Below are 26,260 nucleotides of genomic sequence, written 5' to 3' on the forward strand. Positions count from 1 at the left end.
CCAAGCTGTTATGACACTAAAAACTGTGCATTTTTAGAACATTTTGGATTATTCTAATAAATTAGGAAGTAGCGCAAAACAAATCTTCCAGTACTAGAAGTAATAGATGGCAGTGTCTATTCACTTTAATATGATACTGTATCTTTTCTGCAGTGCTAGAAACCTCAGTAATGTTTTTTGGTTTCTTCACATTTACTGCTGTGTCTACAGGTTACAACAGCAAGGAAACAAGCAGAATCCTGACTGGTTCTCACAGATGCATCCACAGGGCCCTGATTTTGATGCTGCCTATAACCAGAGGTGGATTTACAGAAGCGTCTCAACAAACAGGTCATCCCACTGTTTGACCAGCGACACCGAGCCAATGAGTGCATACCTGGATGTCCTCCTCTTCATCTCTGTGTTTAAGGGCTTTGTACAGGAACATACCAGGACTCCTTCATGCATCTCCTGGACAAAACCACAGTCACCGCAGCCTCTTCTCGAGCACTGGATCATCAGCGACAAATCACTACACTTCTCTCAGTCTCCGTCTCACTGAAGATGTGCTAAAAAATGTCCACACAGGTCTCAAAGTCTACGGCAGAGCGGTTATCGTACAGATCCGGCCTCAGTTAAACACTAAGTGATCAGTGAGAGGTTGCAGCCTCCGAACTCCATCCACAGTTAATCTGTAAGAAGCCACTCAAGGGGCAGATGAATGTGTCTGGGACAAACTAGATATTATACTTAGACTGAGGAGAAAGAGACGAGGGAGGCGGGGGTGTGGGAGAGGATTAGTGGATGGGCAGAGGCCTCAATGATATATACCTTGTTGTCTACTGAGGGCACACCACCAACTGTGATTCATACAGTGCACACAAAACCTCTCCTAACAACTCAGACTCCACGCAGACTACAGCATTAAAAACATTCAGGTCAGTCTAAGTGACAGTAAACTAATGATTTTAATACACTAAACACAATCAACCTGTTAAACCCTGAGCTATTTGTTTATAGTCGGAATCATTTCAGTGCAACACAAAACCATGGATTAGCCGATAACAGAAGCTTCATATGAAACCAAGTTATGATCAGAAAGCAGCAAAAGTAAGACAGAAGTCCTACTTATGTCATAATGCAAGCTTTATTTTTACCCTGTTTTGGCTTATATACACACACAAGTCATGATGTGACTGGTGACACAAGCATCAAGTTTCACAGCTGCAGAGACAGACTGATTGATCAGTCCGGTGGATTGATTAATCAACAAGATACTTTACAAATCATCAGCACCAGCAGAACATGGTTAAAGTAAGCAATTTCTTTCTACTGGAATTATTGACTATTGACTTGAAAAACCTAAATTTTTAGAGAGATGTTCAGTGCAGTGGTCATTCAGTTTGTTATAAAGTCAAAGATAGTTGATTTCTGTCTTTATAAAATCCTTATTATTAGAAGCACCGATTTAGAACTGAAAGCAACAGTGTGTGCCTCAAAAAAGGTAATAACCATGTTGTAAACAGAAGGATAAAGGTAGAGAAACACAAGAATCAAACATTACAAGCTTTTCTAAAAGGTTTGGCGTTGAATGCTTGTAGTTTTACTCATTCAGTCTAAAATACTGGACAGTACCATCAAATATTCCCTTGGTTGAAAATAATGCATCACATGAACACTGACCTGTGCAGAACACAATTTGCAGATACTTTACAATGTGTTGGTATTAAGTCTCCGATTAGAGCAGCGACATTACACACAGCTACATCCAGTAAAATCAATAACCAGCAGCGGTGACAATAATACTTCCACTAACAACATTTTGACTCAAATGGTAAAGTAAAGATGATGAAACTACAAGAAAACTAGTCAAACTGACAATGACTCAATAGTATTGAACTGTTGTGGATTATGGTTGGTGGTGTTGTGTGTTTTGGCCACTTGACAGGTCATCTTACTGGGGCAATTGAATAGCGAGGCAAAGTCCTACTCCTTCTGGAGTGTCCCATAGAGCTGTATGGTAAAGTGTATGGTAGTGGTGGGAAAGAAATCATTGTTTGAATCATGGTGCCAATAACATATAGGATGGAATTTAGTCAACAAAGTCAAAGATTAGCATAAAGATAGTGCAGGACCAGTGAGTTTTATGTGAAATGACCACCATCTACTCACGTATTGTTTCCAAAATGAAGTCAAATGGGGAAAGAAGAAGGCGGGACTTGTGCTCTCCATTGAGATGTGCATCACATGACATGAGGTGCAGCCAGTTTACACTAAACGTAACACTTTACTACCTTTAAAACACACTGTGGCTTTCTAATTATCTTTTACATCGACAAACATATATGTAGTCAATGGCATAATTCAAACAAGGTTGAAAAAATATCTCATGCTATTGACTTCCATACAGTTTGTTCCTCCTTTTGTCACATGGAGCACAGTAGAAGTAGGTGGGACCTGTGCTTTTCCTCCTATGTCAAAATGTCTACTGCGATAAAAGCCTAATGCCAATCTTTCCATATTACTAAAAAAAATACATATTACTGCAGCTGGACAATATGACCACAATCTCATGTCACAATAAGTCATCTAATTCCCACACAATATATAGCACAATACTGTATCTTATGATATTTCACATTTAAAGTCCTGCTATTAGCCTACATTTTGAATGGAATATTATTACTCTAAAAAAATAAAGGACATAAACACATTTCATTATTTGCATGTAGCAAAATATACAATAGGGTCTGATCAAGCGAAAGTGAACATCAACATAAAAAAGTACATTTGCACACATCAAGTGGGCTCATTTTTTTAGCTAAAGATCTCTATTTTATTGAACTGTTATCCTTTTTAAAATACCACTTGTAGAAAAGGTACAACCAATTATATTGATTGTACGTGTTACACCGTACCCATGCCTCAGACATAAAAATATGGCTTGAATTTGACCCACTTGAATTTAAAAATGATATCTAAAAAAATTAATTTAATCTGTCACATTTAAAAAGATAATCTGTAAACTGTTAGTGAGAAATTACTCTTTATTTGTAATTTACCTATATCAGTATGGACCACCACAAGTTGTAAATAACACTGTGTTAGTATTACATACATTAAATAAAGCATTGTGATTATATCTGGCTTGTTGTTTTAAAAAAATAAGTCAACATTTTGGGTGATGCATGCAATGGTTAAGAGTCGTCCACGTGTTACCACTTTCTCATGTCAATAAAACAGAGACTTTTCAAGATTTTAATCCAAAATTTATTTTTAGCATAGTTGAAAGTAATATCTAAAAGGTTTTATCCTACTTGATAACAATTTCTGTCGAGAACTGCATGTTTTGAATGCTTGCGTAAAGCTTAGAAAATTTAAGTCCGTTTCAAGTCCACGTGTTATCAAACAGTAATTTGACATTTTTCATCTAAAAATTTTATCTCCCCAAATTTTGTTATAAATAATGTTAAAGTGCTTAAAAATGCCTACTCAAATATGTATAATATATGCATATAAGTTACTCTGCTTACATGCCAGAGACTGGTAAACATGAAATGTGTCCCCGTGTTACCACTTGATCAGACCCAATATTGATACATGCTGTACATTATAAATAGGTAAACAGATGACCACATCTGAGTGTTGTACGGCAGCTTTCTGGTCATTTTCAGATTTTTCGTGTTAAACAAGAAGTCCCTAAGCCCCTCTTGAATTTCCCTCGGGATCAATCTTGAATATCCCTCGGGATCAATAAAATATCTATCTATCTATCTATCTATCTATCTATCTATCTATCTATCTATCTATCTATCTATCTATCTATCTATCTATCTATCTATCTATCTATCTATCTATCTATCTATCTATCTATCTATCTATCTACCTACCTTAAATGTGCTTTCCCTTTTTATGTTAATGCATATTTCCACCATACATCCATGCTATATGGAAGAAGGTAAAGCACTGTTCAAGTGGCACAAAGTCCTGCCATAAAGAGAAACAAAATAAACAATGAGCATAATATGCAAGTGCAGATGTTTTTAGTCATAGTCACGTGATACATATGTTCACATCACGCACCTTTTATTTGGTCTGTAGTGCTGCATTACCACCTGAACTAATGACAGATGTGATACGTCCAGTGCAGAGGTCATGGAGGTGTGCTGTGGAGGAATGCCTTCAATGAAATGCTCATGTCATTTCGATCAGACATAATCTAACAAAGTGTTAATGAGGCAGATAAAGCGGGGCTGTGTTCTGCTAACCTGTAACCATGGTACCTGAGAATGTCAGGCAACAAAAGACTGGAGTGCTTTAGAGCCCCTGCCAAAAACACTCTCCCACTTCCTCGCTCCCTCCCTCTTCCTCCCTGCCTTCTTTCTCAGAGTTTTATGATTACTCTGTTCCTGTAGGAAATATACTACAGCACCTTACCATCTCTCGGTTCAACAGAGTCAGATACTGGGGGTGTTGTTTATGGGTAATCACGTGTGTGTTTTGTTTGGTCGTAATGTCCTGCACCAACCTGTGTTTACCAAAGAGAAAGTGACTGTAAGAAGATCATATTGTCTTTTAATCTTATACTCATCAATATACATACACAGAAACACTCTGACCCCACAAACCTTTCCAACTGAGCTCTTCCTCCCTCGACAATGCAACAAGACTGGCTGGTCAACCTATCATTCCTGTAGCTCTGTCTGACGTAATACAGGGCGAGATAACATCTGGCTTCACAATTCTATCACACATTAGAAACGAGCGGTGGCAACGGGGTCAGCGCTTTAGTGAGAGCATGAGACAAATAGGAGTGCTTCTCACAGATGAGCTGAATGAAAGGAAAAAATACTTCTACAGTTTTATTTTTTTCTATGTACTTTGAGGAATTGGTATAAAATACCCGAGCCTTTTCCAGTCCGTTCCTGTTCCAACAGAGGTAGAAATAAATCTGATCTAAATCTGTTAAAAGAAATAAAGGTGAATTGCTGAAAAAAAAATAACTCAAATGGAACAGCAAGTGTACGCAGTTGCCTCAACATCCTGATACAGACTGTATTAAAGAAGAATGACAGGATCTTAAAAGAACAAGTGCAATGAATTCACTGCTATGTGGCTGCAGGTATGAACATGGGCAGAGAACTGGGGCATCTTCCACGGAACAGTGAGCCGAGCCTCTTGTCATGAGTTTTTTTTTCCTGTGTCCTAACCTTAATTCCTTGCCACTGTTCCTCTTGGAATTAAACAACATCGTAGGAGTACTGCAGACAAAGTACAAAATGTAATAAAAACACACAGTTAAAAATATGACTGATGACACAGATCCAAGAAGCTGATGATCAAATAGGGACTAATAAAAGTATTAATGATTAATGATTTTTCACATTTGATTCAAACACAAAGGTCAGCAGACCTCTAAGTAGTGGTTAATTCTCATATGCTTGGCCTGATTGCCAATAATTCAGCTGCATATGAAATGAATAGCAATTGTAATCACAATATCATTATACATCTGTGTAATTATATAATCTTTAAAAGATCACAAATTAAAAACGTCTAAACTGAAGTATTTAGATTAGTCTAATGCACACATGAGCTATGAGCAGAGAGAGGTACTGTGTAGTGCAGGGCAATATATTGATCAAAGGGTTGTCAGTTTGATTCCTCAGAACAACAGAAAAACTGTTGGTTGATGTGCCCTTGAGCAAGGCACTTAAACCCCCATTTGCTCCCCGGGTGCCTGGCACTACAGCACTGCTCCCAGTCTGCAGTGTGCATGGTGTGTTCCTGCATGTTCAGCTAATGATGGGTTAAAAGCAGAGGGTCAGTTTCAGTGTGTGGTGCATGTCCACATGTAAAATGTATAGTAACAAATAAATATTCTTCTTCTTCTATATAATTTAACTAAATCAGTCAAGGTTTTGCTTTATGAAAATCATAACAAAAAAATGTCTGAATGGCAAAATTAAGATTACTCCTCTGGAAATCTTTCTTGGACATGAAAAATTCAAAATGCAACCTGTTTGCTTTGTGTAATATTAATTATGAATGTGTTTCTCCAGTCATGGCATTTAGCTTGTTATCATGTTTCATCCTCTGTTTATGTATCCAGAAAACAATTATTTTTTGGCCATACTGCCCAGTTCTAGTGCTGGGAAAGACATGCAAATGTTTCTGTAATTTATTTCATACTAGTTTAAGTTTCCAGGTTTGAGGTGAAAAAATATACATTTCTAAATGTGTAATCTGTTCATCTTCCTTGATAACTAAGCAAGTGGACTCAAATCACTATTGGAAACTGCACAAATAATTGCTATATGATTCTGACACCAAACTGCGCTGTCATACTAATAACAAAACAAGCAGTAAAAATCAACAATATAATGTTATTAAAAGAAAGCCATCCAAACTATGGAACACAATGTGAAATTATGATAAAATGTGTCATTGTGTCAGTTTCATCTGACTGTTTATACAGTTTAGTTTTAGATTATGATTAATTAGAATAAAAGCAATCAGGAAATGATGTAATAATTGTGACAGGCCTACTTCCTTGCAACAATATAAAGAGCAGGGTTTGATGGAAGGGACTGCTGGATTTAGGCCACTAAGTAAAAGTGTGAATATTTACAATAAGTCAAGTCAAAAGAAGAAGGTTCTTGTTTCTAGCAACCACAGCTAAAGTTTAACCCAAACAAAAATAAATATTTAATTTCACAGATAATGCCATCCAGAAATGTAAACTGTGAAATATCAGTAAATTAAAAAAAAAAAAAAAAAAAAAAAAAAAAAAAAGCTGCTCAGCCCAAACATTTATTTTCATCTGGCTATCTCTAGGTAGAAACAGCCTCTAAAATTCCTTACATGAAAACCCAGCATGTCCTCTTTTCTCCCTGCACTAATATGGACCATTTTACCTAAATAAATGAAATATTTAATGTACTTTGATTTGTGTAAAATATTCTGCTGAAATCTGGCCATGGAGTAGCATGCTAAAAAAAATCCCTGCATTTGTGAAGCAGCCTCGTCAGAGACTCAATCACATGTTAAGCAGAGACATTGTAAGAGACAGGCCTCATTGATTCACCAGCCTTGTAGCATTCTTACTATTACTTGTAATGTAGAGAAAGAGTTCACCAGAGCTTTAAGATAAGATTCCTGGTGGGCTGCACACAAAACTGTACTCAATTAATATAGTCATGAGACTCAAGTGTGATGGTTCTCACACTTGTGCCCCCTGGACACAGCTCTGAAGGCTGCACAGCATGCACTGATGTAATGCTGTCATACCACCCTGAATCCTACCTCCAAGCAGATGTATAACCTACTAATGTAAAGCATGTGATGTCTTCTTTCTCAACATCTGGCACTTATGGTTATGTGAGCCAACAAATACTGAGATTAAACAGCCTTAGTTTAGTAAATATCAGCATAGACTGGGTCTGGTTGCTGCTACTGTTTAACTTCTGATTAAATCCCAAGACGATGGACTAGGAGCATCTGGGTTCAGAGTTCATGTTTTTCTTTACGTGGCTAGTTGGGCAAGTGGGCTAAAAATGTACTTGACTGATGTCAATATTTACTTATACAAGTTATTTTACCTTTTTTCCCAGGTCTGCTCTTTAACTTGAAGCAATAGAGTTGGAGTTTCACCCACATCCCCTAATCCTACCTAAATAAACTTCATTCGTTGAGGGCTGAAATGTTCACTTCCTTATGAGTCTTTAACTATATTTTTCATGAGATCTCCAGGCAGTATGTGCAACTCTCTAGAAAGATATAAAAAAAAGTTAAAGGCCTCACTCCTTAGCTTCTTCTATCAGCACCTTCTAGATTTACTTCCTGATGTGTTGGGCAATCCTTATCTTAGTGTCCTGTCACATCAATATTAGAGAGTATCTTCAATATGAGATAATCTAGTTTGACATAGTTACTGTTTTCTCCAGTGGTCTCTGACTCTCAGTGTGCATGCATGGAAGCAGACACTGTCCAGGAGCTACGCCTCTGAAAAAATGAATAAGAGCACAAGGGGAGATCAGCTGTGTAAGAACTACAGGGAGAGCTCCATTCATAAAAAAAAAACAAAAAAAAAAACATGCTGAGACTGTGACCAATTTCTCTGAAAACCCAGTTGAAAAGCACTGGAAAAACTCTTGCAGAACAAGTAGATTGGCGCGTGAGATAACAGGAGCTCAGAAAAGCATAGCACAGTTACTCAGCACGCAAGCAGATACACACATTCATGTTAGGAGTTTATTCTGGGGCACAGCATAGTGACGCAAGACCACCTTTAACCACCTCACACAGAACTACGGCTTCAGCTGATGACCACTTAAACCTGTTACAATTACATAATAAACTGATCTGCAAAATACAGCTCTATTATGAAAGTTAATAGAGCTGCAAATTTAATCATATTGTCAGCCTGTGCTATTACATAATCACAAAAGGCTGCAATTTAGAATATCCAGTGTGTGTGTGGTGATATTATGACACTGAGCAGAGAGATGCAGGATGGAGAAGATGCAAAATGATAATCCCAACATTGTTTTGTTAGATTTTTCATACTAGTTTAAATTTGCACGTTCCAGTTAGAAAACAGGATATAAAAATCAACAGTGATATGTATACTTACTTTGACTTAATTTACAATACTGTCCATGTTAATAGCAACATGACCGAATCATGTGGTCTTAAATGCAGGCTTTTTAAGACACATTCTTTAGAGTTAGTATAGAGCAAATACTGACAACTGAACAATTAATAGGAAGGCTGTTAAATTCTCAGTGGGGACGGGTTATAAAATGTGCCAAGATGGTAACAGACACACTCCAGATACAACAGATACATACATGTTTGGTACAGACCCCAGCAAACACATATTCATTGACATATTTTTCTCATTTGCACAGTATGCAAATAATTAACACTCCCACTAAATTTATTGTTGATGTGACAAAATATTTGCCACATGATTTTTTTGCATGTTATTTCAGCCCTACTAACAACTCTGATGAACCCTCATTACTTCACATAGTGCTGTTATTGGTGATCCTGCAACCCTCAGCTCTACAGGACTGCTCAGGACTGTTCAAGACTGCTCAGAACAGCAGAACAGCAGCGTCCCTCATGAAGGAGTAAGCTGCAGCATGTGATCACCTCAGGCCAACACTGTTGGAAATAAGACAGTTCTGCAAATGCAGAAGACAGGCCTTTGGGAGTAGGGCTGCATCCACATGACATGGATGAGAGGAATATATAGTATCAGGCCAATGCAGGCAATGCTAGAAGTTAATTTGAAATAGATAAAATAATACTTCCATGAGGTCATTTCAACTTTTTCTGTATTAATGACAACCCATATCAGTATTTCATATAAAAGTACATGTACCATGATAAGTGATGTTATTCAGTACCACCCTTTTAACACAAAACCCCTCATACTCATGCACTGTCGTCAGTTTCACCCAGCTCAAGCACACTGTGTACTAACAACCCCGTGTGGTCAAATCTGACTCACACCCTTGGCAACATGTCTTCTTCTCTCTTCACTCACCGTCTACAAGTATCGACACTTACAAAAGCAGAATTCATGCATACACTAACATGACACGTTACTGTCTAATATCAAGATCAATATTCAAGCATGTCTGCGGCAGGCCTAGACAGTGTAGCCCTCCATACAGACACAAAACTGTCATTAATCTGTACATTATAAATACACCATTTCAGACTTATTTTACTTTCTCAAAGAAGCTGGAGGGAAAAAAATCCGCCAGTTAAAGCGGACTTGGCAGACACTCAAGGTGGCATTGACTTGTTACTGGCAATGACAGCGTGTGTTGTCTCGACATCTGGCACAAATGTGTCTTACAGAAGTGCCAGCTGTCCTGAACTGGACTCTTCCTTCTATTCATTATCTAGAGGACTATCTGCTGAACACAGCCTCTGTTTGTGCTGTCTGTCACTGCTAATACCAGCCAGTTCCCGAAGCTAGTTACGCTAGCTTAGGTTGAGTACCTAGCATTTAGCGTTAGCGAGCTAGCTATTTAGCCTGCTAACCTTACGCCCGTGTGTAATTTGGGGGTTTTCTTGCTAGACACTGTGTCACTCTGCGCACTTTACCACTTACACCCGAGACATACGGTCTGAACTGAACAGCCTGACAGTCAACAAAACCAAACAAACGCCACCCGTACCTCGGCTGGGTCCCCGACAGACAGCATGCATGGGGGGACCTGCCACTCAAAGCCCCCTTATCAGTCACGACGATCCTCAGCGCCACTTTGACACGAGTGTAAAAGCAGAGGTAGACACGGACAGCCCACGGAGGATCACATACCATTCTCTTCACCGTTGAGACTCAGGAAGAGCTGTGTCGTGGCTTTTATCCATCTATCGGCGGTGCTCTCGGTTAGCCTTGGAAGGAAAGCCCGGTGGACGTTAGAGAGATCCGCTTCGGCTGCAGCTCCAACGGAAGGTTGCTTTTTCATAATTGTGCGACTCCAAACTGACGCTGTATGACGAGCCGGCTGAGTCAGCCTGCACCGGGTCACGTGGGGGGCGGAGCCACGGCCACATGTGCGCTTTGTTTTAGTTCCTAAAAACACAAACGGAGGGGAGAAAAGAAAAGATGGTCTGATCCCCGTGACCCGGTCCGACTCGTATGACCTGGTTGACTGTGTCACACTTGCAAAATCTCAGAATACCTTTTAAGACCCTCAAACACACAGCGATTTCAAGAGAAACATGCTCAGTCCTCCAAACACTGAGACTGAAGGATGTTAGTTGCATCTTTAATCTAATCAACCCTTACTAGATAGTTTAGTGATGAAATAGAGGCAACTGATAAGGATTATTTTGTATTTTATTTCATATTCAATGATGGATGCAAGCAAATATTCTGGGAAACTTTTAGTTTATAGAAAGTAATTTTAAGTCACATTGCTGGTATTAAAAGATTAATAAAAGATTCTTCTGCACCACTTACACGACTTCAAACTTTTTTTGAGAGGTGAGAGAAACAGTAACTCACTTCTCTGTACGTCCTGTGCAGCTAGTAAATTTACAATAAAATATATATAAGGTGTACATATATGTGTGTGTGTGTGCATTATGATTTACTCCATTACACAGTGCACACAACAGTTAAAATAAAATGAGCCCTTAACTGTCTGCAACATTTTATGTGATATTCCAGTTATATACTATGTTACTCTGATCCATCATCATACAGTCTGTGGTATTGAGGGTCCTTGTGATGACTTACAACATTGTAGGTAAGCTCACACAGATCTTGTTGATTATTTTATTAACAGAAATCAAATGCGGAGGAAAAACATTGATTAAATAAATGCCTAACTTCATTATCAGAATTTATGGGTTAATGCTTGGCACTCCCCCATGTCTAGTCACCTCAAAAGCCGTAAAACCTAACAAACATCATTTCAAACCTTGTTTTATGCCTCTTCACAAAGTCAGTAATGGTTGCTTTGACATCTGTGTGCAAGTCAAGAAATGCACACAAGCATTAAATAGAACTTGTTCATTTAATATAAGGCATTAAGATAAATCACATCATACAAACAGATTACACAGAAACCCCAGAAACAGTTATCAAAAGTGAATTATTTTGTTGCTACAAGTATTGTAATTTAAAACCCCACCTCTGATGAAACAACTGTTAAGCTAAATAATAAAGTGCTTCCTCATTTTGTCAAATGCGCCTTCATTTTCATCAAGGCATGAAGTAGAGGCAATGTCATTACTGCTTTCTGAACATGAATTTGAAAGATCTCCCAGGCACAAACAAGCCTTTGAGTTACTTAAAACATCTCAGTTTCACTTACACAGCATTTATTAGCATCCAGTCAGTCATAATAACCCCATACTGGTTTTTAAGAATCTGAACATCATCATCAACATGTTCCCTTGCTTTGCAAATCTGCTATTAAACTGTAAAAAACACATGAGCACAGTTGGGTCCATCTTCAGCACTTGTCTCCATCTACACAGTGGTCAGTTCTTCCCTCTGTGTAAAAAAAAAAGGACAAATATGAATACCTTTTGGAGTTGGTATTACAACTCACTGAATCATAATAACTAAGGTAAGACAATTGTTTAAGTGATATTAAATTTGGAAAGTGTACTGCATATGCAATAGTGAGCAAGCAGTACATTCTACACAACCAACAACAACAAAAAAAAAACAACCAACAAAATAACACAATCAGAAATCCATGCCACATCTCTCCCGGGTTAACTGCAAGCAACAGCATGCAGAGGGCAACATTAACATGTTGGAAACTGCATGAAGAATGGAGTGAGTATTAATTCCCACTGGTTGGATGGAGGTGTGAAGAAAGCAGAAAAGGAATAAACAAACTGCAGAAATAAAGAAATGAAGTTAATGGTATTCCAGGGCCATGGCTTTGACAGTCACACAAAAGGGTTATGGCATCACAAGATGATTTTTTATTGGCTAGAGACACCTAGTGGTCAGTCAATTAGAACCACAACCTCGCAAAATCACAAGTGTGTTTTCAGTTGGACAAAGTGTCCAATCCAAACCTAGGTTTATTTGGATTATAGTGCATATCATCTGTTGCATCTGTGAGCAACTCTGACCCTGGAAATCAGGAGTTAAATGTCAAAAAGAAAAAGAAAAGGGGATAAAAGAAGCTGGTGAAAAGATAAGGCACAGAAGTGAGCAACACTGTAAAACGGCATGAGGGGGGTCCGGCTCGAAGGGAAGCACACCTGGTAACAAAGGTTCCCTGGATGAGTCCAAGACCTGGTGAAGATAGAGTCAGGTAAGAATTATATATCTTTCCTGCTCTTTACCTCTGTCTTTCACTCTCTTACATACTGAAGTATATTTTGCATATCCATTTCATCTTTTTTTTTTTTAATGAAACATTCCACAAATACTAGGTTCTGGTTTCCGGGAACTTCCAACCTGCTTAGCAACCCTTTCAGGTTATGCCAGGCCAGTAGGTAAATTAGTATGTAAAGTTGTAAGTACTTGAAACTTCAGATAAAACATCAAAGAGACATTCACCTCAGTGTGTTCAAAAGAACTGCTGCACAAATCCACAACAATTGTTTTCACACACCTTACTACACAAGCAGTAATTGTCAGCAGTGAGTTCCTAGAACGTATGAGGAATCATAAAATATGAGAGTGGAACCAATTCAATGCATGCATTACAATGAGTCTATCACCACAACTAACCACCATTTTGATTTTCACAACATAAACTGCTATTTAAACAACCTGGTACTTGACTTTATGATCCTATTAATATTCTCCATGCCATCTGTGATGTAAATACCCCATATACATATTTTATTAGACATTTGTTGCGGCTTAACACCATATGTTGTTTGCTGAAATACTGATGTAAACTTTACAACACCAGGAGTACATCTGAGTGTTTAAGACATTTTTAATCCCACTACTGGGTATTTTGGGTGAAAACTGAGCAATAGCACTGTCTTCACTTGAATTTCATAAACTTGTCATGGCAAGCTTATGTCAAGTACAAGAGAAGAAAGCTTCACTTGAAATACACAGAAGCCAAACTGAAAGCACTGAGGCAGCTGTTATGCAACGCTCCAAGCCAAACCTGTTGGGAATTGCGTTTAGTTCTCTCCTAGTCTCACCTCATAGGTCGTTCCTGCCCAGAACTGCCTCATCTCTCCTCTGCACCCTGCCACCACAGCAGACGTTATGAGGGTGAAAGGCACCAGGTAAAGAAGAGCCGGCTGGCCCATCCCAGACAGCAGCATGACAGCGAATGTTGTTATCATTCCTAGCAGATAAGCTGTGAGCAATAAGGAGACAGAGAGATTAAAATTTAGATGTCAACTTTGATTTTCCTTGCGACTTTGCTTGCAATGGACAATAAGAAAACCACAACTTGATTGAAGTAGAAATCCTGAGGTAAATATAAAGCATAGACAGAAACATAAGATGGATTCAAGGTCCTCTAACAAAATGCTGGGTGAATGCACCTACAAACCAGGGAATTTCTATCCTTAGGGGTGTATCAGGTATGGAAATGACATTCCACACATTTGCATACTACCAAGTGAATTAATATATTGCAAATAAATAAATAAATAAATAAATAAATAAAAAAAAACAATATAGCATAACAGGGGTTCCCAAAGTAGGGTATGCATACCCCCTGGGGTACTTGGAAGAAGCTTAGGGGATACTTGAAATTTTTTGGGAAAATACATAAATAAGTCATCATGTACCGAATACAAAACAAATAATGAGAATTAATGGTGAAATATAAAACACTATAAATACATTCATATAATAATTTTATTGTCAGTCATCTTGTTTAAGCTTTGGTAGCATTTTAGGAACATTTCTATTTTATATTATTCAAAATGAGTTTGAGTAGCTAAGTAGTTATTTTTTGTTGATGAAAGATTAATTTATTAATTAATGACCAATTTATTTATTTTTCTTATCAATGAAAGAGGGCACTTTTCCAGTTTATATTTTGCACACAAAATGTACTTTAAAAAATGTGGTATTTTTTTTAAAAAATATATTACAATTAAATATATGTTGTTTGTTTACAAAGTTTTGAAAATATAAACAGATTCTTATTCCATTCAAGTTCAGTAAAAACTATTGATATTCACATAACCATCCCATTAATAAACAATCTGACAGCTGCAAGCCTGAGCAAAGGTTTTATGATGAATGACTTGAGATCTGTTTACATCTACGCTGTACAGACTCTTGCACAATACAGGAATGTGTGTAGACACAGGGGTGTTTACAGCATGGGACAAGGAAATGATGACACTGTACATCGTAGGAAAAACTCTAGATCCTGTGAACTGGATACTGGATTGGGATGTACACCTTATGTATCTGAAATTCACTGTTGCCCACAAAGTTGGAATAAAATCCCATGAAAGGATTGTGACAGTGTGATTTATTCTTGATAGATAAAGTGTAACTGGGACTCAGCTTGTAACCATTGCATCTGTCAAAGATGATTACCGAACTGTAGAAAGAGAAATAAAAGGAGGAATGTGTCTGAAAAAATTATTCCACCTTTATGGCCAACAGTGTATCTTACTGTTTACCTATGCAGCAGCTGACAAAGTAGATCTTCTTGCGGCTGTTTACCCACACATCAAATCTACTGCAGTAGGCCACCAGGAGACCTGTGAACACATGATAACAGAGACTCATCACTATACAACTGTGTTTTTCATGTCCTGTTTCAGTTCTGACGTCATGTAGCTTCAACACAACTGGTGACAGACATTTAATTAGACAATAAGGAAGTATAAGGTAAACAGAAAAACCTATAAAATGGGCACCTCTAGTGCACTGTAAACTCACCTGGAACAATGATATCTCCATAACCCAAAATGGAGAACTGCATCCCACACAGGTTCTGAGCCCAGCTTGAGAACCGCGGGACACGCATCACCACCGGTAGCTGAGGAAAGAAACATTTTTGATGCTTAAAGAAAGCAAACAAACAAATGCAAACAAATCTGCTTTCAGTGAATTTGAGTAAATATGCTGTAGTTCAAATCACATCTCTTAACAGTTGTGAAGTCTTGTTTTTTTTGTTGGATGCACATTTAGAGAGATATTTATTCCCTCTAAGCTACTTCTACTCTTCAGAAGTGAGATCTACAACAAAATGCTAGTTACACAAATAATAATGAGCAACCCACGAACAACACAATGGCATACTGAAAATGTTTAATAGTACATATGGGCCTGTTATTTAAAGATAATATAGTTAGAGTAGAGGTCCACAAATATGTACTCGACTGCAGAAACAAACTTTAGAGCACATTGTTTCAACTTCCTTTAACGGCTTAACATTCCTCACTGAACTCTACGGCTACCACTAACTGCAAAGTGGGGGAAATCATATTATTAATGCAAATTTCATGCTTTCAGCAGGATGTAAAGACAGGAATCTTAAATCAAACAAACAAAAAGCAGAACCCACAAGATTACCAAATGAGTCCTTACAGTGATTAACATGGATAAATTGCTCTTACACTTAGATACTGAGCAGAACTGCTTAAGTATCCCTCACCTGATCATCATGTGAGAGTTTGAGTGTATTTTTTTCCCTTAGTTCACAATTTCACCTTTGTGAGAAGGGCAGAGAAAAGCCTGTCTCTGCCTTCTTAAGGATGCATTGCAGACACAGACACACATGACCAGGACCACAACAAGCAGAATATGGGTACCGCGTATACATAAAGTACATAAAACTCACTATGTCATGAACCTCAACAACAAAGTAGAAGAATCATGAAATTTTATCATCATGAAAGTATATAACATTAAATATTGAGCTTCATAGTAACAACACGAGCCTTACTTTCTCTGAGGGAGCCTGGGGTTCAGCAGGGACCTCCACCATGTTACCTTGTGTCTACGACAAAGCCCACCAAACCCCAGTGCACAATGTTAGTCATTCCATCTACTGTTTCCCTCAGGAATAAATAAACAAGCAGTACCAATCAGCCAGGATGTTACAGAAGCCAATACAAACGTGAGGGAATTCCACCAAACTGAGCTTAAAAACAAGCTGTTGTTTGACACGGCATGCAGGAGAAAACTCCCAACAGGTTACCCCACCAAAGTATTTATTCATGCACTCAATTTTCAGTGTTTGAATAAAGAAAACGATTTAACTTTACAAAGATACAGCTCCTGAGATGATGACCAGTGATGTTCTTTGCATATTATATCTCTAGATGGTTAATGCAATAAAATAATAAAATCCCAGAAGGACAATTTGGTGGAGTTCTCCTTTAAGGTAGTCCAAAATGTAAAGAGTCTTACCTTCTCTCCAGATGCATCTGGGCCCAGAGCAACCTGCACCATGATGCTAACACCATTCTGTTGGAAAACCAGGACAGATTATGGACTCAGCCCAACTGTTCACAAAACCACTGCCTCACCAGAGCAGCTAAAACCTCTCCTGTTCAGTGACTGTATAGTTATGTGAATGCTTACATGTGCTGCTAATTATTTTTCATAAAACAAACCTTTCTGTAAATCAGTGTTCATACTTTCTGCAATCTGCTACTTGAATATAATAGAAATGCCAACTGAATAAGGCCGAAATTCAAATAATCTGAATATTAATTATCTTATTCAGTAGTATTTTTGATGATGCTGTGCAATGACTCTCATACCTTGGTGAAGAAAGGAGTGATAAAAACAAAGAAGACATCATACACAAGAAGGAGGCTAAGAAGAATCACACAAATCTGTGGAAAAATGAAAATGAAAAATGGCTTATCATTATCATAACTGCTCTGGTCTGGAGCAGTAGGCTATTTCATATCATACTACTGGCAGACTTAAGTTATTATAACAACCTGGTAGACATATATGATTACACCAAGTACAAAATTGCAAAAGCGTGAGTGTCAAAGGACAGGCTGCAGAGATTTACCTTGAAATTGGAAAGTGAAATAGTTTTCATGAAATTGAGGCAGAATGCAATGCCAAGGAGGTCCTGCAGGATCCAGATCCATCTACACAGACATACATTCACAGACAGTGACATAATTTAATATTCATAAAAAAGGACAGTTCCTGTCATCACAGTTTGAATTACTGGTCTTGCAATTATTGGTTAAAAAATATGTTTTTGGTGTTTTTAATCTTTCTGTTACAATAGCAAAACATTTAACTGTTAGATTTCTAAAATAGGACACAAAGAAGAAAAAAAAGTAGTTTCCTTCTGATTTAATTGCATGCTTAGAAGCAGTTTAGCTTCATAATATAACACAATGTTTAAAAGTATGGATAAGAAAATGTTGAGATTTTGCATCATTTAATGGTTTGTATGTCTTTTGGGCTTTCAAGGTACTAAGGGTATAATTCAATAAATGTATTAGAAACAATGTGTGTAAAATAACAAATTTTAAAAAAGCATTTTGCTGTTTTTTTCTATCTCTGGCTCATTGATGACAAAGAAAGGAACACAAAATTGGGCTGGAAAACATGAACCAAAACCTTACCTACACATTGTTTGGTATTATGTGCTTGTGGTCAAGCTCTAGCTGAGGATATAACAAACAAAAGATGTTCCTTTGCATCTACTACATACAGTAATAACACCTTGTCAAAATACTAGTCAACAAACAGTGCCCAAGTCTTCATAAATGCAGTGACAATATCAGCCCAAATATTTACACTTAAATTTAGCATACCAATAGGTTTTCGTTACAACGTCTGAATTAATGAGGCAACCTCTTTTAATTTGCATTGAGTTTGTGTGCTTTCACGTCTTTGAGAAACTGTGATTTCATGAACTTTTATTGTCTTACATGCCAGGTAGGTGGACTGGCATTCACATATGAGCAGACATTACCTGTCTTCATTTCTGTAGACTCCCCACAACACTGCTATGGTGATGCACACAGCTGCCAGAATAATAGACCTCACTGAAAAGTTCCAATTTCGGATGGAAAAGCTACAAAAACACAGATAATAAAATAAACAAATGCCTTTGGTAGTTTAGGCTTGCATGCCACAGGACAATTCAGACATAGACATGGTGAGTTAGGACAAACATGACTCATTTTTACATCTTTCGACTGTGACCACAGTGTCTGTCTCATATGTATGAAGAGTTCTAGTATTCATAGAGAAGTTCACAAGAAACACAAGTAAGGCCTTCAGATCTTAGCACTATGCAGTGTTAACACTCAGACACTTCTGACTGAAGTCTGTTTATTATTTTACAGTTTTAAACAATCTTTGAAAAAAAAAAAATAAATCAGTCATACCTCACTGTGCCACAGCCCAATTTTTCCATGATTGCATCTAGACAGCTAAACAGCGCTGAGGCAGATGCCAGGCAGAATATAGCAATAATGATGTACACTGGGAAAATAAAAACAAATCGAATCAACACACCAGAAAACCAGGAATTATTATCCTACACTGAGACTTCTACAACTCTATTCTAAAATTCATGATGGAGCCCTTCACACTCACCGAGGACGTTGTAGAAGTAGTACATGAGAACCAGCATCCCACACATCAGAGCCACAAAGATGACCACTTTAAGAGGAGAATACAAGAAAAGCTCTCCGCTGTCTGTTTTTTCTGCACCTCCTCCCCCTGCTGCACCAGCTTTCAAACGGTCTCTGCAACGAACAGAAGATATTTTTGCTTGTTCCACTACATGCCATTTTAAATCAGTGTCTATTAAAAATCAGGACAACATAAAATATGCCTAATATGATGAATATAAATTTGTTAGAAATATGAGCTTTAGGCTAATGCCACACCTCTCACATGCCCCACTCCAATAGCCACCCAAGGCCACTGTGACAATGGAAATTAGAAGCATGACTGCGATGCTGGGGTCAAGTTTTGATTGTGGTGGAGCGTACAGCTTCACCTGCATGTCACCATGGAATACCTGAAGACATACAGAAATACAAAAGAAAAATGATTGGCAAATTTTTATATCATTCATTCTGTTCAGTGCACCATTCTAATGGTGAAAGAAAATGCAAGACGATGGACTCAAACCATGAAAAAATGGGTACTTGAAGGATTTGACATGGATCTAACTAATGAGAGGAAGAACTGACTCAAATCTACTTTTTATTACATTTCATCAAATAACAAGTATGAAATGCCCTTAAACTTGGCTCAATTTTGGTTGCTCACCCTAACAACAGGAGGGCAAAATGATCCAGTCAAGGTAAAAGGACATTCAATATTGTAGTCACATTTTGATTCAAACCAAACTATTTTGTACTGAGTAAGTAAACTGTTACAAACTAACCATTTGTGTACAGTTCGGACCCTTCTGATGTGATAGAGGCAATTTTTATTATAAAACTAAAATGAGCTGTAATATGTCTTTAACATTCTCCTCAGTCTTAAGTTTCACAAAAGCAAAATCTAGAGCATCAGAAAAAATAAAGTCATTAAAAAAAACTGTCCAACCTTCTTTGCTTCCACAAAGTCCCTGAACCGCATGAGAGCCAGGGGAATTTTGACTTTTGCATATTCAGACTCATTGGCTGATGGAGTGACCTAAAAATTCAGAACAGAGCAAAGACCCATAAAATCAGAGTGTCAGGCTTACTGGAAAATTCCACACCTTATTTACAGGATGACTTCTGACATGAAATGTATGCTAAATTGTTAAACAAAAAAGTAATTGGGCATCAGTAAATAACATACAAACCACTCAAAAGTGTGCAACCCCTGCCAAGGCAACAAGATACCTCCCACAGGGATCACATTAGCGTCATGGAGATTCATGACTCCCAACAGTTTCCTTTTATGCATTTTATCACTTGGCACAAACAACAATCGTTTTTTAAACAATTATTTGAGGTGAATATTTTTGTGGCGCTAGACCTTGACAACATACTGCATTTGTGTAGTAAATTAGAATCAAATTATGGGAGTTCTGCTCTTTCTTTTTCATAAAATTGCTGTGTCGGAAACAGGAAGTAATGTTTAATTTTTTCACTGATTGTTTTCTTGATACCCTACTTGCTCTCTCTTAACAATTTCCTGAGTGGAAGAGCCCAGTTTGAGCAGTTCTGTTTATAAGCACAAATCAAAAAATACTATACACTTTACCTTTAACAAACAAAAATGCCCAAAATGTAAATGTTAGTATCCACCAGTATCGATCAACAACTTATAGGCATTAGAATTGCTGACAGACAAATGATGAAAAATGATGACACATAAAAACATATTAGACGGGAATCCCCATATTCTCACCCGCGGTGCTGTCCTTCCTGTTTTTAATCTGATTCACTTTTGCATGTACGTCTAAGATGTTACATGGTTTTTTTTTTGATACCGATTGATGGATATAGAAACTGTTGTGATTGGGCAAAGCAAAAACAGAACGTAACAGGGACTAAGTGATAAGAGAAAACATACAGATGCTTCAAAGGTCATGCTGAACTCATAACAATGAAGACTAATGTAAATGCCCTACCAGAGATAAGTTGCTGGCAATGAGCAAAGATGTAGCTCCAAGGCCCTGAGCAATCAGTGCTTTCTGGCTGAAGTTACACTCCCCTCTCATCACCACCACGGCTTTTCCTCGAACTGTGTCTGGAGTGACACCTGAGGTGTTACACAGCAGAGTGTAGGTCAAATCAACCAAAGGGTACTGCACCTGGAAAAGTGGAAACGACCCGATAAGTGACAATGAGGACAACAAATACAGCTCTGAGAATAATATTAAAGGTCACAGTTCTGATTTGTTACAACAGCCAATAAATATAATCTCAGGGCATTACAAATTCCGATTATTACTTTCCTGTCAATATTTATTTACTGCACATCATCAGTCACCAACTTAAATGGACTGGCTGAAATACTTTATAATAAACCTTCACCATAGCATTAGCTGTCTATTTTTGACAACCAAACACTTTTTCTGTTTTACTACTAACAGTGAAAATATTAATAATGAAAAGGAAACATGCATAATGGTTCAAAGACACCCTTCTGGTTTAATATTGATCATTTACAATGGGATAATGTCTGCAAAGGTTTCAAAAACTTACAGCAGCATCAAGTGTCTGTGCCAAGGGAGTCCAGGACTGATTGTAGACAATACAGTACTCCCTCTCTGTACTGCCATTTGACATGTGCAAGATCGCCTCCTGGCAGTTTATCTGTATGAAAAGATAAATACGTGTCAACTGTCAAACAAATAATAGCTTACCTGCTCATACAAATCAGGAACTCATAAAGGATAGTATCACATTCATTACAGTAACGTGCTGTACCAGCTAAACCAGTAAAGAGAAATTGCTGTGAAACAATGCATATAATATACACAGATCTGTAAAGATAAGATACATCTTTATTGTCACTGCGCTCCACATGGTGCAAAAAAAGGCAAGCAACAATAAAATCAGAACAAGATATAGGTTATACAAAATATATGCACAGGTTATAAAATCCATAAAAGATCATGAAAGTATTTTTCAGCCATCATCAAGCTGTCTGTAGATATTGATTTTTTCCAGCTTAATGTCAAGTTATCACATCTTAAATCTGCCAAAATGACACTATGTTACAGTGCTGTGTACTAGAAACTGAATATGAGAAGTGTAGGGGAATCCCACCAACCCTTCATTTTCCATTACCTCTACTGCAGTGTTCCATTTTAAATGTCTTACGACTGACGTGTATTTTAATGCACTTTGGTTACGTCTTGATTTCTACATAACATACAACAATTAGTATATTTTTGTTATCAAGCTATATACGTACTGGAAAAACAAAGTTCCTTCAGGCTAACGCTAACAGCACAAACAGAAACAACTAGCTAACAATCGCTTACTGACACCGGTGATTATTTATTTTTTTACCCATTGAACAACATGGGAGATGTGTCCATTATAGAGACAAACATAGGATTTAGACAAGCGGAAAAACTGCGGGTGTAAACAGTTGCCAGTGGTCACACGGCTGAGCTAATATGGTTGTCGGAGATGTCAGGCCCCACCGTCATTAGCTAACATGAACCCATCCAGTCCAGTTTCACTTCTTCATCGTACATTAACTTACCTGCGACGCCAAGAAAACGACGGACAATATGACAATGCTGACAGCCTTTTCCATTTTCGTACCATACAGGTTTTCTCCAAGTTTGGCAGCATTAACGTTAATTTATTTCTGCGTGGCACAAGGACACTTTTTTGTGGCTATGTTTCTGATGTCTTCATTACAGTTGTTCGGTTCGTTACACGCCGCTACTTCCTGTATTGGCCCATGTCACATGACACACTGGTTTCACAGCAACGTCATAGTTACCGTTAACCCTTAAAGGGCTCAGATTTGGCTAAACCCACTTTTATTAGTCTTTGGTACATTTATTTATGTATTTAGGGGCCATAATAGTTCAAAAAGTTTGAATTTGAACCCCCCAGATACTGCAAATCTATCTTTATTTTATTTTGGCAAAAATCAAGTGGATTTCTACAACCTGTTTTAAATCCTGCTTAATTTATTACGTCTATAAGTAATCACGTCACGACATTTGCACATATGAGGTCAAGACTTCCAACAAAAAAAATGTTATAAAAAAATGATATAAAAAATAAAGAAAAAAAAAAAAAAAAAAAAAAAAAAAAAAGACCTCCAACGAACTTTTCTCCAGAACTGTGATAGATGTAATGTTCCAGAGACTGCAGAGTATGTGATTATGAAATGCAAAAAATATAAAAGGGCAAGAAATAACATGAAGAGGAAAATAGAGGACATAGGGGAAACTTTCAAAATAAAAGATATTCTTAGCAAATCATCAGGAGATGAAGTCAGTAAGTATCTGTTAGAGTATTTAAACTCAACAAAGATTAGCAATGGAATATAAAGAAGTTAATTCTTAATTTTTATTTATTTCTTCTTTTTTTTTTTTTTTTTTTTTTTTTACATTTAATTTGTATTATTATAGTCTATAAGCCATGAGAGGTGAATCACATCTGGAGGGTGGCGGAAATGCACAAATAATGTTTGCAGCCGCCGTTAAAAAATAAAGAAGAAGAAGAAGGTTTCTCTGATTATGCCATAATTGTTTGTCAGCAGCAGTGGTTGTAGTCCATACTGAAAATATGTCCAAATTTAGAGCCGATTTCCTAAAATGTTCAGTTGTTGGTTGAACGGGACAGAGCAGCACAGCCAACAACCTAGAGGGGGTGGGGTTTGAAGTGGCTCATTTGCATTTAAAGGGCCAGCGCTCAAAAGGACATTTCTGGTGTCATTACTCAGAAATAGGGTTGAAGATGGACCTGTGGAGTTGAATTAATGAAGAATTCAGACTCAAACATAATATTTACAGTTTACGTAGACCACAGGGAAATGTTTTAAAATGCATAATTCCATTTTAAAAAAAGCAAAATATCACTCCTTTAAAGGCAAATGACTAATTTTGGGACGACTTCTAGATGAATTTCTCTCTACATTTAACGTTTCTTAAGTGAGTTACCACCATGGATTAAAATATTACCCTCTGCGTTTAGCATTTTTCCAGCGAAAATCTGGTATTTCCCTACAGTAAATTCAAAGGTTATCATATCAAAGTGACTTTTCACCAAAATACATACAAATACAAATACATGCAACACTATCATTTGTCAAATTACATTATTGGTGAATCAATTTTGTAGAATGGGATGGTGTTTCCACATTCACTATGGAGCCACTGAACGTCCAAATGGATCAAAGCTCAGAAACTGCACGTTACCTCAAATATTTACATCTATTCAGAGAATATTGATAACATTAGTGGTTCAACAAGTATTAAACACTTTAGATCAGTAGATGCTTTTGGTCAAATGGTGGATGTTTAGGTTTGAGGGTTCATACACTGGAAACTGTCAATAACAAAACACTGAAAATAAAAGCTCTTTGGAATGGCATATTTTCACACTTACATTGGAATAAACCCTGGACATTACTTTTGTCTTTTATTGTATTAGTGATAAGTTCAAGGAATTGCGTATTAAAAATGTACACAACAGATATACCACCAGCCTATATTGTTCAAAATATTTAGATACTGAGAATATTCTGTAAACAAGACTCAGAGACACTTACTCGAATATCCTATTATTTCCCTTATTCTCTTTCACTTTGAACCCATCTTACAAATTATATCTCATGTCATCTCTATGTCAAATTCACTAGCACCATTGAAATTACAAATAAGAATGTAATTGCAAAGTTGCACAAGTGGAATGTTTATAGTTCCAACCAATAACGTTACTGTCTTCTGCTGTAGTTTTTGATTGTATTGTTATGGACTGTGGAAGAGATTCAATATAGAGTTAAAGCAATGTCCGAGCATGAAACAATTTAAAATCAGGTACAAAGACACAATTTTTAAGAGGTACAGGGATGAGGGAGGTGTTGGGTATCACTGGGTGTTATAAGGATGTACAAGTATGTGGTATGTGAGTATGTATATGCATATGTTTATATCTGTGTACGTATGTATACATTATATGTGTTATTGTATTATGGGTATATGTAAATTATATTATATTTCTTCATAATATAATATAAAGTCAGAAACAAAATTATTTAATAATAAGTATCAGGTATTAGATTATAGATATGTTTAGACTAGGAATCTTATTATTGTTATTAATTATGTAAGGAGAAGGAGTGGGAGTTTATGAGTTATATTTCTCAGTCCTTTTCAAATATGTATTTTATGTCTTATATTAATTGTTTTGTTTGTTTGTTTATTTTTCTTCTTTTTTGACATTCATATTCAAAATAAATACTTCAATCAATCAATCAATGATTCTTCAATAATGTTAATTTACTATTTTATTACTGACATCTGGTCAGTTTTATAAAGTTAGATTTTTCTTCTTCAGAAATTGGTTCATATTTACTTAATAATCCAAATGACTAATTTGAACGAGCGTCAGAAGACGGAGGGTGTTTGAGACTATACAGTTAAACTCAAACTGACTCAAATTACATTAAAGTTCATTTTAGTCTATTTTATTTATAAAATGTTGTTTTTACTTTTTGACCAAGTATGAATACAGTTTTCTCTGGGTGTACTGTCCCTTCACTGTGCAGTTCACTGCTTCATAAAGTCTTGTGTTCAAGAGTGAAGAAAAGTGACTTTCATGCATAAGGAATAAATCTGTTACAAACTCATATATGACGCTGTACATATAGTATTTCCATGTCAAGTTACTATGGTAACATTTAGCCACTGCCAGAAGTTGTCAAATTAATATGCACTTGAGGTAATTGTCCATCTGTCTTTGGATGCTAATGAAGGTTACAGTTACTATTTTAAGCGTCACATGGAAAAGGCACTATTCTGAAACTGATGAATTTGAAATAACAGACTAACAGAGCATCTGATTGTATCATGGACAAGTGGACAGTCTGGCTATTAGCTAATTAGTGATATTCCTATAGGAGTGACAGCACACAAAAACATGAAACTTATTTATATTCATCATTAGTTGCTTATCATCATGAATGGATGAATAGCATTAGTCATACATTACAGGGGTGACAGTCGGTCACTGTATGAAAAACAAGCCATGCGAATGCAGAAATAACACTACAAGCCTACAGTATCCTGAAATGATTCACATACTAATGTCCTTTTCTGCAGCCAGTGATGCAAATAAAAATAATTCAGTGGTTTGAAATGGTTTTCAGGTTGGTCAGTTTATTGGTTTGCTGTACAGCTATGTCAACTAATTTTAGGAAATA

At 37.0% G+C, this 26,260-nt stretch overlaps 2 protein-coding genes across 9 annotated transcripts in view; both read right to left on the reverse strand.

The window, feature by feature from the left end:
* trpm7 (transient receptor potential cation channel, subfamily M, member 7) overlaps positions 1 to 10,497 on the reverse strand; it is a 54,556-nt gene extending 44,059 nt beyond the window's left edge. For 2 of the 6 annotated variants that reach the window (XM_030163553.1, XM_030163544.1), the window contains exon 1: positions 377 to 489. In XM_030163553.1, the coding sequence (XP_030019413.1) occupies positions 377 to 427 (51 nt within the window). In that variant the 5' untranslated portion in view covers positions 428 to 489. Of the gene's footprint in view, positions 1 to 376; positions 490 to 10,321 lie in introns of those variants that run through there. The other 4 variants (XM_030163529.1, XM_030163520.1, XM_030163538.1 and 1 more) reach the window with 4 other exon arrangements.
* Positions 10,498 to 11,273: 776 nt separating this feature from the next.
* On the reverse strand, positions 11,274 to 22,778 carry sppl2a (signal peptide peptidase like 2A). 3 transcript variants are annotated; one of them, XM_030128935.1, is made up of 17 exons: positions 22,580 to 22,778; positions 21,568 to 21,678; positions 20,991 to 21,173; positions 19,973 to 20,062; positions 19,303 to 19,436; positions 19,007 to 19,158; positions 18,796 to 18,892; positions 18,378 to 18,479; positions 17,454 to 17,535; positions 17,191 to 17,265; positions 16,835 to 16,891; positions 16,368 to 16,421; positions 15,359 to 15,458; positions 15,097 to 15,177; positions 13,645 to 13,805; positions 12,739 to 12,772; positions 11,274 to 12,010 (listed from the first exon to the last, which is right to left on the reverse strand). In XM_030128935.1, the coding sequence occupies exons 1-17, from the start codon at positions 22,631 to 22,633 to the stop codon at positions 11,970 to 11,972; spliced, it is 1,608 nt and encodes a 535-aa protein (XP_029984795.1). In that variant the 5' UTR covers positions 22,634 to 22,778; the 3' UTR covers positions 11,274 to 11,969. The 3 variants fall into 3 exon arrangements, with proteins under 3 accessions (XP_029984795.1, XP_029984810.1, XP_029984803.1); XM_030128950.1 differs by lacking the exon at positions 16,368 to 16,421; XM_030128943.1 differs by lacking the exon at positions 12,739 to 12,772.
* Positions 22,779 to 26,260: the final 3,482 nt, after the last annotated feature.

The sequence above is a fragment of the Sphaeramia orbicularis genome, chromosome 3, assembly GCF_902148855.1.
Source record: "Sphaeramia orbicularis chromosome 3, fSphaOr1.1, whole genome shotgun sequence".
Classification (NCBI taxonomy): domain Eukaryota; kingdom Metazoa; phylum Chordata; class Actinopteri; order Kurtiformes; family Apogonidae; genus Sphaeramia; species Sphaeramia orbicularis.

Coding starts and splice junctions, on each gene's coding strand:
- sppl2a (XM_030128935.1), bottom strand. CDS start 22,633: ATGGAAAAGGCTGTCAGCATTGTCATATTGTCCGTCGTTTTCTTGGCG. Junction 17,536..18,377: donor GTCTACAGAAATGAAGACAG/GTAATGTCTGCT, acceptor ATGTCTGTGTAG/ATGGATCTGGATCCTGCAGG. Junction 16,892..17,190: donor TCACTCCTTTCTTCACCAAG/GTATGAGAGTCA, acceptor GTTTTCCAACAG/AATGGTGTTAGCATCATGGT.